Source organism: Onychostoma macrolepis, chromosome 24 (assembly GCF_012432095.1).
Source record: "Onychostoma macrolepis isolate SWU-2019 chromosome 24, ASM1243209v1, whole genome shotgun sequence".
NCBI lineage: Eukaryota > Metazoa > Chordata > Actinopteri > Cypriniformes > Cyprinidae > Onychostoma > Onychostoma macrolepis.
Genome location: NC_081178.1, coordinates 13973395 through 13987198, shown reverse-complemented (window position 1 = coordinate 13987198; position 13804 = coordinate 13973395). Strand labels below are relative to the sequence as shown.

The window sequence follows — 13804 nt, the reverse complement described above, 5'->3', positions numbered from 1 at the left end:
GTTGCTGCTGCAAATTCAGGTGGAAAGCTCTGGAGATTTCCCTCTCGCTCTTCATGATGCTCTGATTATTAGAGACGTGCTGCAGTTACCCCTTGTTTTGTGCAAACTGGACTTGCATTACATGGATTTTACCCCCTTGATGAAATGTTTTATACTGCAAGCAGATAGACTCAAAACAGCCACAGTTCTGCTTTCCTCCGACATTAAGAGGGAGGAGGGAGCACTGCAGTTTCTTTGTTCCTCGACGCTGCAAACTTTACCTCGAGTCATAGTTATGGGAACAAACAAACATTGATTTTCACAATTCCCACTAAAAGTTCAACATGGCCTGCTTCTATAAATACACAAATCCTGTTGTTTATCTCCCTGTGATGGACTGATAAATAAAAGCAGACGATTACAGCTGGCTGTCTGTGTCCTGTTGATCTTGGAGGGCATATGGTGCTTTTAGCGTGGCGCAGAGCAATAAGATTCAGGTTAATTAGATTCAAGGTCAAGATCTGGCTGATATGAAGAAAGGGTGGCTGGTGTGACCTGAAAGTGGTGGTGGCGTCTCCCCCCACCCAGCATCACCACACCGCATTATTTCAGTGTGCTTGTGCTTGTGTATGATAAAATAAGACTGGTAAACAAAGGCATCCAGAGTTGCAATTTTTATGTTATATATTTGTGACCCTGGACCACAAAACCAGACTTAAGTGTCAATTTTTTTCGAAATTGAGATTTATACAGCATCTGAAAGCTGGCTTTCCATTGATGCATGGTTTGTTAGGATCGGACAATATTTGGCCGAGATACAACTATATGAATATCTGGAATCTGAGGGTGCAAAAAAATCAAAATATTGAGAAAATCGCCTTTAGAATTGTCCAAATGAAGTTCTTAGCATTTACAAAATATCTTCATGGAATACGATCTTTACTTAATATTCTAATGATTTTTGGCATAAAATAAACATTTATAATTTTGACCCATACAATGTATTTTTGGCTATTGCTACAAATATACCCCAGCGACTTAAGACTGGTTTTGTGGTCCAGGGTCACATTTGTGGTCAAAATACATTCTAAATATATGTTTTATAAATATATATAAACAGTGAAGCTCAGTGAAAAACTTTTTTTTTTTTGACCTTACTTTTTCTTCAAATGTGACATGTATTTTCTTGAATTGAAATATAGACCAATATATATATAAATTAAATTAAAATGGCCATCTATCTATCTATACATACTATACGTGTGTGTGTGTGTGTGTGTGTGTGTGTGTATATATATATATATATATATATATATATATATATATATATATATATAGATATATGGATAGATAGACAGATATAGCTACATCAAAAACTTGCTAAATCATAAAAACATGATAATATAATTTCCTTGACAGCACCAACTTGTACTGCAATGCACCCACACCTGTAGCCACCTGCTGTAAACGCTTCTTCCCGTTTTATAATGTAGTTCAGTGTAGAAAACAGACACAAGATACGCACATGATCATACTGTAAAACTCACCAGACGCAACTGATACTGCATTCCACAAGCCATGTTCCTTACTGCAGTCAACACAATACACTGTATCACTTTAAAACATTTCACGCTGAGAAGAGATATGTAGAATTATGCAGTGCAAGTAAAACTGCTATTTGAATACCCATAAAATTATTTTAACAGCTCTTTTGTCTATGAGCTGCTGAAAAACGCTATGAATTATTCAGAGACATTAAAGTAAACACTGCTATCCTGGTAGGGGCCATTATTGCGGGGGAGAGACAGGGAAAGAGGGGGCAAATGAGGGATTGAAGACTGTCTTTTGATGGATGGGTTGGGAGATGGAGAGAAGGGGTGGGATGAAAGGGTTGCCATGGTAACAAATGGAAGCCGGTGTAGCAGGAGTGTGAGAGAAAAGGAGGTGGGAGATGCTGGACCAAAAGAAAAGTGATAATGTGAATTACAATGGCACTGCCAACACATATTATGATGGCCTAACGTTTCCTTTCACCTCATTTTATATCATCTTGCTATACCGCTCAGAATGGAAGAGGCCAGTCTTCAGATCTTGCTGCATGATGGACCATGTGCTAACAGACTGAGACAGAACAACACCTGTCCAAGATCACGTGACAACAGGATCAGAGAGCAACCTCAGACACACCCGCAGGAAAGGAAACACACAGCTATATTCACTAAATAAATTATGCAAATCAAGTAATAATGCAAACATGCCCACAACAATTAGTGCTGATCTCAATTTGCACAAAGAAATTCCCTCTAGAATGCAGTAGACTATTGCAATCTGCCGTACTTTACTGGGAATGTACAGCATCGTTTCACCCACTTCAGCAAGATACCTGAAAAAATGTAGAACTGTCACTTTTATCAGCCAATAATGATGTGTAATAAATGTTATCTGCATCAGGTGTACAAGGTACAATCTATAATTGAAATTGAAAAGGATGGCCTTGTGTTCAAGTGTGAGTTATATGTGTGTGTGTGTGTGTGTGTGTGTATATATATATATATACATATATATATATATATATATATGTGTGTGTGTGTATATACATACATATACACACACACATATATAAATACATATATACATATATACAACATACAACATTTATTAGATAAAAAATACAGGAAAAATAAATAAAGAAAACACATTAAAACAACATATTTTAAAAGGAAAATTATTTGGAAATGTTATACACACACACACACACACACACACACACATACATACATAGAACACCCCCAGGTTTGAGTCTGAAAGAGAGATAAAAAATATATATAAAATAAAAATACATAAATAAGATGCAGGTTTTTGTACTGAAATATATAGCACAAAAAAGACAAATACATTTTATGAATTCAGACCTCAGTGTTTCTACTTATTCTTCCATCAGCCACCCTTGGAAGGTGCAAACACCTGCACCACACACATATTCCAGCAACGCAGACAATCTGCCCAACAAATCAATAACCAAACATGCTACAATACATTCTGATTCCAATTCAATATTAGGAACAGGGATAAATAAAAGACTACTGTGGGTGATCAGTGGAACATCCAAACACACTAAACACATGTACGGCATCCTTCACCCTGGAAACACAGTCTCACGTCCTCATTAAAACCCCTCAGTGCTGCAGTACAGAAAGCAAACATTACCTGCCTGACAAGCGTTTGTTATCAGCTGTATCTCACTTTCTTCTTCCAAAATACCAGCCTTCTTCTCTGTCAATGTATGCTCCTCTCCACGCTGCGGATGCCTGTGTGTGAGTGTGTGTGTGTGTGTGTGTCTGCAGCTGGGGCTGGGTGATCACAGACTGCAGCCCCTCTCCTGTTCCGCACTCATTGATATCCTGCATCAACAACACCTGGGAACTGGATTCCACTGTCGTCTGGATCTGGAGCCCCCCTCACGCTGGACGATGACTGCACCCAGAGCCGTGCAATGAGCACAGAATAGCCAGTGACATCATCCATCTGTTCAACAAGGCTTTGATGGAGACCAGGCGGACTGCATCAGGATGTCTTTCAGAGAAGCTAAGCAAGTCTGTTCAGTGTAATAGAATATAATTTTGTTTTCTTGACATGTGTTCTAGTCCAAATGGCTATTCTGCTATAGACTTTGTGTGGAAAATGGTGGAAGTAAATAAACTTGCTCTGCCGCCTCTGGCTCTCAAATGTACTTTTGACAGTTCTTTTTTTAATGAAAACTATAAAAAAAGTTTTTTTTAAATATGTTCAACATTGTATAATATTTATTATGATGTATTTTATATTAGAATTAATATAATATTTTTTAGTGTAATATATAACATTATATTAATATTTACATAACGCATTTTTATATTAAAATTAACAAACCATTTTAACATGAAACCTTTTGTTCCATGGGCTGATTTCCATTTTAAGAATCTCTAAATGCATTTTCCCTTTAGATTTTTTTTTTTTAAATGCTAAATATTATTTAAATAATATTTTCAACATTATATTAATATTGAACTTGTGTGTATTTTTAAGTGTAATATATATTTTAAGTGTAATCACTTATTACATTATTACATTGATACAATTACATATATATTATTATGTATTAATATATACAATGTATTTTTATGTAAAAAAATAAAATAAATAATTTTAACATTAAACCTTTTGTTCCATTGGGCTGATTTCCATTTTAAACTGCCCCTATTATGGATTTTTGAAAATTACCTTTCATGAAGTGTGTAACACAGCTCGAAGTGAATGAAAACATCCTGCAAAGTTTTAAATCTGAAAGTGCACCATCTGTGTATAAAGCTATTGTCTCTCAAAAGAAAGAGTCGACTCTGAATCATTGAAACGAGTCGTTTTTAAAACGAATCCGAATCCCAGTTTCATGCTGAGGTCAACATGAAACATTAGCATATTGCCCGCCCACTTGTTGCATGGGCAGACCTGGGAAAACTTAATTTTTGCATTGGTCTGATTGAAAATGCAAATTCATTTTTTGCCACTAGGTGTCGCTTTTGGAGCGTTAAAAATAGCTGTTTCCAATCAGACCAATCACCGCAGATTAGCGTCACGCAAAGGAGGGGTTTGGAAAAAGGAATCGTTGAGCGAATCGTTTGGGAGTTGTTGAGCAAATAAGGTAAAAATAAATGCATTTTAAACAAAACTGAAAGTGTTTTTTGATTTTGCATGCATGTCAACCTCTTACTGGGGACTCCCAAAAACAAAATATGAACCTTTCATAACCCATAATAGGGCCACTTTAAGAATCTCTAAATGCATTTTCCCTTTAATAAAAATATGATATTAATATTTAACTTGTGTCTGTTTGTAATATATATTACTTAAATAATATTTTCAATATATTATATTCATATTTAATGTATTATGTAAATTTAAGCATAATATACATTTAATTAAAATTAATTTGATTATTAAACCTTACGCCAAACTGGGCTGGTAAATTTGCACTCTAAGAGTCTCTAATTGCATTTTTTAAATTAAAGAACAAGTTTAAACTTTATTGTCTGTGGTAATCGACAGTTTGTGACAGATTTGCTCCATAAACACAAAGTAAATACACTAAATATTGCTTGTGTCTGCAAACTACACACTCAGCTGTATGTGATACATAGTAAACACATGAGAGAGACTGAGTAAATAGTGTTTAGTCCTCAGGGAACATTATGAGGCTATCACTCATCTAAATGAAATCTTTTGTGCGCCTTTCTAATGTAAATCGGCCCCTCGAGGGTGTAGCCGGCTATAAATCTGTATATTATTCTCATCTTAAATCATCAGGGTTTGAGGGGGCTCCTCATAATTGGTACTTAATGACTGTGTCAAAACATACTCAAGGGAATCATTTTTTCATTGCAGTAATATTAGATTTATAATCTGGTTCACACTTTAAAGCAGAAATGTGAAGCTTTTGTTTTTATTAATGCAGCCACATGAATTCTTTTGTTAAAAACATAATTCGAGCTGCTTTACATGTTATTTCTGTAGTATGAATCTTTATCTTTAGGTGGGAGTGCTTGAATTTAAAAGCCACTGTTACATCCAGTTACACCCCAACCAATGCACATACGTGCAGGATGATGATGAATCATCTCCCTATATGAATCATGGGTGATGAGGCCATTCAGACTGATGCAAAGATGGCATAAATCTCTTCACACACACCTGGACTGATGAATAGGACATCCGTTGGAGTAATTTAATTAGGAATGAAATCTCCTGACTGAGCCTGTTTAATGCTATGAAGGCTTTAGGGCAGAACACTGCAGAGGTGATTCTGCTATGGTTTTAATCAACTGACGAGACAGCAAGAGATGAGAAGAGCAAAAAAAGAAAAAGAAAAAAAGAAAGAAAATGAAACGAAAGCTCTTATTGAAAGGAATTTGTTCCCTAAACAATGTCAAAGTCACACTTGATTAATAAAGGACATTTGCGACTATGTACTGATAATTACTATAGAATCTTGTTTCTGCCACAGGATAAAACAATTTTTTGCTACTCAACAATTTTGACATTTTTTTATGCAACTGAGTTTAAATCAAAAATTTTATTTCATGGTGGAAAAAAAAAAAAAAAACAGTTGCAAGATGTAAATTGAAAATTCTGATAAAAAAGAGTATTGCAAGGTATAAACTATATATATATATATATATATATATATATATATATATATATATATATATATATATATATATATATGAAAAGGTGAAAAGGTTTTTGCACCCTTCCTGTTTTTTTTTTGTTTTTTTTTTTACATTTTTTGCATATTTGTCACACTTAAAAGATTCAGATCATCAAACAAATTTTAATATTACACAAAGATAATGCAAGTAAATACAAAATGCAGTTTTTAAATGATGATTTCATTTATTAAGAGAAAAAAGCTGTCCAAACCTACCTGGCCCTACGTGAAAAATTAATTGCCCCCTCCTGTTCAATCATGAAAGAACTGTGATTAACCACATTATTTTAGAAAGCTGAGTTAAATTTCACTTGCCACACCCAGGCCTGAATACTGCCAGACCTGTTGAATCAAGAAATCACTTAAATAGAACCTGTCTGACAAAGTGAAGCATGCTTAAAGAGCAACACATCATGCAGCAATTTAAAGAAATTCAAGATGAGAAACAAAATAGATGACTTTATAACCCTGGAAAGGGTTATAAAGCCATTTCTAAGGCTTTGGGACTCCAGCGAACCATGGTCAGAGCCATTATCCACAAATGGAGAAAACTTGGAACAGTGGTGAACTTTCCCAGGAGTGTCCGGTCTACCAAAATTACTCCAAGAGCGCAACGACAACTAACCCAGGAGGTCATAAAAGAACCCAGAACAACATCTAAAGAACTGCAGGCCTCACTTGCCTCAATTAAGGTCAGTGTTCATGATTCAACAATAAGAAAGAGACTGGGCAAAAACTGCATCCATGGGAGAGTTCCAAGGCAAAAGCCACTGCTGACCAAAAAGAACACAAAGGCTCGTCTCACATTTGCAAAAAAATATCTTGATTATCCCCAAGACTTTTGGGCAAATATTCTGTGGACTGATGCGACAAAAGTTGAACTTTTTGGCAGTAGTCAGGCCTGGGTGTGGCTAGTGAAATTTAACTCAGCTTTCTAAAATAATGTATTAATCACAGTTCTTTCATGATTTAACAGGAGGGGCAATTCATTTTTCACGTAGGGCCAGGTAGGTTCGGGCAGCTTTTTTCTCTTAATAAATGAAATCATTTAAAAACTGCATTTTGTATTTACTTGCATTATCTTTGTGTAATATTAAAATTAGTTTGATGATCTGAATCTTTTAAGTGTGACAAATGTGCATATTATATATTATATGCATACATATAATATATTTCTTATATAATTTGAGTATAATTTCTTTTTGTATATATAATTTAATAATGATATTGTCCAAATTCTACAAATGCAAAGATAAATGGAAATGCACTGCTAAAAAAAAAAACAGGAAAAACAAACAAACAAAAAAAAAACACCACAATGACCGACATTCTTAAAACATTAGGTTTCCCAGAGGGTCTGAATTATATTAATAGAATCTGAGAAAAAAACAGTTAAGTTGAATTTGGACATTATTAGAATCACAAAGTACATGTGCAAAAGAAATGTAGCCTCCTCAGGAAAAACTAGTCTCATCTGAAGAGGCCTAAAGAAATTCAGTGTGTATATGTTGTTGGGAATTGCAATAATGAAAATCATCTTCACAAACAATGCTCTAAAACAATAAATCAACTGCTAGAGATCAAATCTTTTGAAGTATTTGCATCCCTTTGAACATAAAAATGATCATTCTCTTGCATTAAGGAGACAGCCAGGCATGAAAGCACATAACCTTCAGTGATGCTTGACAAAAGGATTTCAGAGATGTTTGGTTTCTTTGAGAAAGATAAGCAGGCCTCTACCTCCCACCTGCTATGCTCGCTTTGAAAACAACCTGCACAAACCTGCTGAATCACTGCAAAATCATTTAACACGAGGCGACTGCTTCAGAAACCATTGGGATTATCAGGGATTTTAACTAATCTATGTACAACAGCTAATTATAGTAAATAGGTAATTTATCTCCATGGGGAGTAAGACTGGATGGAATGGGTGAGATTCAAAACATGCAAACTTGCCAAATTGAATGCATCATATTTAAGTCATTTTCTCCCTGTAGAGTTTCCCTTTTCTCCTTCAACCCTTTTCCCTTCATTATCCTGCAGTGGGAGCCTGTCAAAACTGTGCAATAGACTTCAAAGGCGTCCTACATTCCCTCTAAAAATGCCTTCTTTCTTTTCTTCTGAATATTCTTTGTTGAATTTAACTTTGGCGAGACATATCTGTATATATAAAAGGAATCTAATTTTTTGACGCATAGAGACTCGCATGTCTCAAACAATTATTGAGACTATCAACATAATTGGACCCCAAAAGAAGAGTGTGGGTTTTTTTCTTTTCTTTTTTTCTTTAGTTTGAGAATTTCATGCATATAAACCAAAATAGTCATTTTGTCATCACAAATATTGGACCTTCATAAACTAACCATGAGAAACATAATATTACATTTTAATAGGCATATCATGACCCTTAAAAACAACAACAACAACAACAACAACAAAAAAAGTCAGTAATAAAGGGATATTCTTAACTTTGTAGCAACAATAAATTTACATGACATTTCTAGTTTGTAATTTTTTTTTTTAAACTTGGAAATACGCATTTTTACCTGATAAATTAATCTAAACATTTATTGAGATTAACACAATTATTTATATAGTGGAGATCAAAATTAGAGAACAACCTGCAATTTCCTAAATTTCAAGGTCACTGCTTAGTCCTACTTGAGAGAAGGGCAGTTTTTAAAGTATATTTCATAAATTAATCGTATTCTGAAGCACCGTATAAAAAAAAAAAAAAAACTAAAAAACTGAATGAGATATCTAAAAAAAAAAAAGAACTCCGATCAAAATTAGAAAGCACTTACAGACACCTATGCAAGTTATTTGTGGTAATCTGGCACATGGTGCTATTTTCCTTAATTATATGACAAACCCTATTTAACTGGCAGCATTCCTCTAATTTTCATCTTGAAATGTGCACTGAAAGTGAAACTTTCGTGCACACAAACCTCTCATCAACAGAAAGAATCAAAAGGCTAAGTTCACCTTTGCTGAGGAGCATGTTGTGTGGACAGAGGAGAATTGGTCCAAAATTCACTTTAATAATGAAAGCAAGTTTAATTTGAGTCAGATGGGAAACATTATGTTTGGTGTCAAACTGGAGAAAGACTGAACCCAGAGTGCGTAAAGAAGTCAGTGAAAGGTGGAGGAGGAAGTGTCATGGTTTGGGGGATGTTTTGTGCAGCAGGAGTTGGGCCTCTTATACACATACATGGCAGAGTGAATGCAAATGTTTGTCAGAACCTCCTGCGGCAACATGTAGCTCCTTCCCTGCGTTCATTGCCCAATCAGCCAGCAATTTTCATGCAGGACAATTTCCCCTGTCACACTGCAAAATGGGTAAAGCAGTTCCTTGAAGCAAGAACACTGAAATAATGAAATGGCCGGCCAAGAGAACTGATCTAAACCCGATTCAAAATCTCTGGAAAATCCTTGGCATCAAAGTTATGGCTAAGAAACCACTACATTCACCGAACAACGGAAGAGATTGGAAGAAGATTGTACCAATATCACATCAGTGCAGTCTGAGAAACCAGTGATGCAGCTGCAGATGTGCTGAAGTCATTCAAAGCATGGCCTATAAACTTCTTACTAATTTCTGACAGCAGTAACCCTACAAAATTTTAGTTGCAATCTTTTGTGCTAAAGTGGTTACTGTTCTCTAATTTTGATGTGTTCTCAACAAAATCAAAGGTTTTTGTTGAAATGCCTTGGTTATCTTGTCAAACATGTTAGTATAACAGTGGTATACCTACACCTAAAATACCTTCAAATTTTGAGCAATGAAGATTAACAATATTTCAGAAAAAAATCAAGTATTTATAGATTGTTTTCTAATTTTGATCTCCACTGTGTGAGTGTGTTAGTAACACACACACACATCGATCCCTGTTCTTTGAATGAAACAGGTCACATGCACTGACAGAAAACACCTCTGCACAGATGGACTCTAATTTCACCTTTAAATTAACTGCTAATTCAAGAGATTCACATACTTTTGCCACTCACAGATATACAATATTGGATCATTTTCCTGAATAAATAAATGACAAAGAAAATATTTTTGTCTCATTTGTTTGATTGGGGTTTTTTTTGGTCTACTTTCAGGACTTATATGAAAATCTGATGATGTTTTGAGTCATATTTATGCAGAAATATAGACAATTCTAAAGGGTTCATAAACTTTCAAGCAGCACTGTATACACATATGGCAATTATTAACAGAACAAATTAAAATTAGAAATATAATTTAAGCTTCCATCTTGATTTTTCGTTTTAGCTTGTTTTAAACCTTGTCTTATTTTAAACTTTGGAGGTGTGCTGAGGCCCCCTGCTTGAGAAGCACTACTCCAGAGGATCTGAGTGTCATAAGCAGCACTGCTGCAGCACCACCCACAGAGAACAAAGAGCAGCCGCATCAGCCCTTCTGCCCACTCAGAAACCTCAGATGAAAAGCCTCTCCACTCATCCAGGACAAAGCCGCCTGTGAGAGCTCACCGGGACGGAGGCTGAATTCTGATAGCGGGGTGGGGTTGGTGAACCGCACTGCTTTATCGGTACAGAATTAAGATCATCACAGCCATGCGGCTCGGCTTGAGGCGGAGTCTGTGATGGAATGCTGAATACTAATGTCTGATGTGGCCTCCAGGGGCCATAAAGCACATAGTCATTTAATTAGCTTTATCTTATTGCCAATTACTGTAAATTCACAGTTAATGTATGTTGAGTGGGTGATGATGTGATGGCTGTCGGTAACAGTGCGTGATGCTCTGGGAAATCTGGGATACAAAGTGATGCTTGACTCTCTGACAGACAGTATAAATGAAATTATGTGTAGACCAAACATCTTTTAATGTAAATCGATGGGATTTCTTTGGCTGTTTTTATTATCTGCTAAGGGGAAACTGTAAGTCTAACCGTTTAGAAAAGTAATAGCACACATCATTTCAGCAAACAGCATGATTTAAAAGAATAGTTCATCCAAAAATTTTTGCTGAAGATTTATTCACCATATAAATGAGAAATTTAGCATTACATCACTTTCTCACCAGTGGATCCTCAGCAGTGAATGGGTGCCGTCAGAATGAGAGTCCAAATAATCCACAGGACTCCTGTCGATCAATAATATTTTGTGAAGTGAAAAGCTGTGTTTGTAATAAAAAAAATTCACCATAAACTTTAAAATGTTGCTAAAATACATATATATATATATTATGGCAAGCTCGGGTGAAAAATCATCTCATCTAAATCAGGAGAGAAATATGCATAGATCAAGCACCGCTTATTAGCAAAAACAGTTCAAAACACTTGCAAACAAATACGTCTGTGGGTTCTGATGTGAGAGGAGAACAGGGAATGGACTTTTTCACCCATTTTCACCCATTATTTATGGGCTATTGTGATGTTTTTATCAGCTGTTTGGACTCTCATACTGACGGCACCCATTCATTGCAGAGGATCCAATGGTAAGCAAGTGATGTAATGCTAAATTCAAATCTGTTCTGATAAAGAAACATTTCCTTTAAGGTATCATTCATAGCTGTGAGGTCAAACACTTGTTTTAAGATGTTCAGAATAAACTACTAACCCTGTATGGACAATAATAAAAAAATATTTATATTTCATATAAAAGGCAAACTACATTTTTTTCTCTGCTCAAAATCAGCCTCTTGCAGATGACCTTGATATAGCAAGATTCAGTATTGATCAAATCAGTCTCCTAGTGCCATCGATAAGACTAAAAGTCTGGCACCAGAGGAGAGATGGAGAGGAGAAACGGGAGAGATGGAGACCACATGTGGTTTCTCAAAAGCTCAAACTGCTTTATCATCAACATCTTTGCCAACAGCATATCAAATGAACAAAGTACTGCATACTGCACATTTCCCTTAAAACACTGTCTGACCTAACCATACTTATTTTCTTGTTGGGTTTGTCAAAATCAACGCATTTAAGCATATGATTAATTAAATATGCTGAACTGATTCAATATGACTGTGCAAAATGAATGATGTAGTGTAATTTCAGTGATAACTGTCATAAATATTAGTAATTTTATGCATTATAAAAATGTATACAGCACATACACAGCTGTTTTGTGTGTCTCTGTGTGTGCATCAATACATACAGTCATGTGAAAAAGTTAGGACACCCTATTGAATTCCATGGTTTTTCATATCAGGACATAAAAAAAAAAAAAAAAAATACTGGTTCTTTCTAGGTCTTAAAATTTGGAAAATAATCTGTAATTGATTCTTTGCATACAAAAAGTATTCTCGTAGCTTCATAAAATTACGGTTGAACCACTGATGGCAGATGGACTATTTTGACGATGTCTTTCATACTTTTTTGGGCCTTGTGGTGAGAGCTGTGTATAAACAAATGCCCACAAACCTCAGAGTGGGCCAAAATTCTTCCAGAACGATGTGAGAGACTGATAAAGTCATACAGAAAATGATTACTTCAAGTTATTGCTGCTAAAAGTGGATCTACAGGCAGTTGAATCATAGGGTGTCCTAACTTTGTCACACATGGCTTTTCCCATCTTGGCTTTATTTTTGTTAATCAAATAATGACACGGTGTGATATGTCATGTGATATTGTTCATTTGAGGCTTTATTTCCAAATTTTAAGACTTTCCAAGGACCAGATAATTTTATCTCCTGATACAGAAAACCATGGAATTCAATAGGGTGTCCTAACTTTTTCACATGACTGTATATTTGAAACAGAAATCTTTTGTAACATTATAAATGTCTTCACAACTGAAGGCGTTAAATGACTTAAATGTAAAAAACAACAACCTGATTAAATCATAAATAAATATAAATACAGGAGGTATTGACAGCCCTAATTATCACAAATTTTAATGAGAAAAATAATACAATGCACTGCATCACCCTGATACATATAAAGTACCTAAAGACAACAACACAATCACGAATGCTGTATGCTTTCAGCCAGTTTCAAATGAACTTTTCTCCTATTCCAGTCTTATTGCTCTGAATCCCTAAAACACAATTATGGTATGGAGACACAGATAGCACACAGCTCAATATCCAAATAGCCTGATTCATGAATACTGTACAGGCTCTGAGAGGAACTTATATCTGGATGCTTAAATGAGCTTCTGCGCCACTCATGAATCCCTGCAGTGCTATCCTGCATCAGCCTACACAGAAAACAATCACCTGAAAAACTGGAGGATGTCAGCAGCCAGTGTTTCCTGTCACAGCACTCATGGAGTTCACAGACTAACTTTCACTTTTTTTCAGGTCTCCATGTCAGGAGTTCTTGTTTTTTTATAACAAGCTGTCTTGATTCATTCTGAGCATGTAGGCATGGCAGATTGAGGTTGCCAGATCATCAACATACTCATTGCCCAGAAACTCCCACGTGCTCTCTTTAGAATGAACATTTAATTCACAGTGTTTGACAATCTAAATTCATCTCAGGGTTTGATATGAAATGTGACTGGAAGTCATTTGCAGCATTTTAGCATTATAGGTTTTCACAACATGAAGGATGTTCCAAAAGTTAAGCATCTATAATTGCTATGTTTTAAGATAGGAAAAGGAAAAAGAA

General features: G+C 35.4%; 1 protein-coding gene across 2 annotated transcripts in view; it reads right to left on the bottom strand.

The window, feature by feature from the left end:
- Nucleotides 1–13804, bottom strand: part of cntnap2a (contactin associated protein 2a) — a 378859-nt gene that overhangs the window by 7721 nt on the left and 357334 nt on the right. Inside the window, exon 22 of one of the 2 annotated variants that reach the window (XM_058765455.1) lies at nucleotides 1753–2100. The exons of the other annotated variant lie outside the window; for it this stretch is intronic. Coding sequence (XP_058621438.1) covers nucleotides 2093–2100 — 8 coding nt within the window. The 3' untranslated portion in view covers nucleotides 1753–2092. Of the gene's footprint in view, nucleotides 1–1752; nucleotides 2101–13804 lie in introns of those variants that run through there. 2 annotated transcript variants of the gene reach the window in all.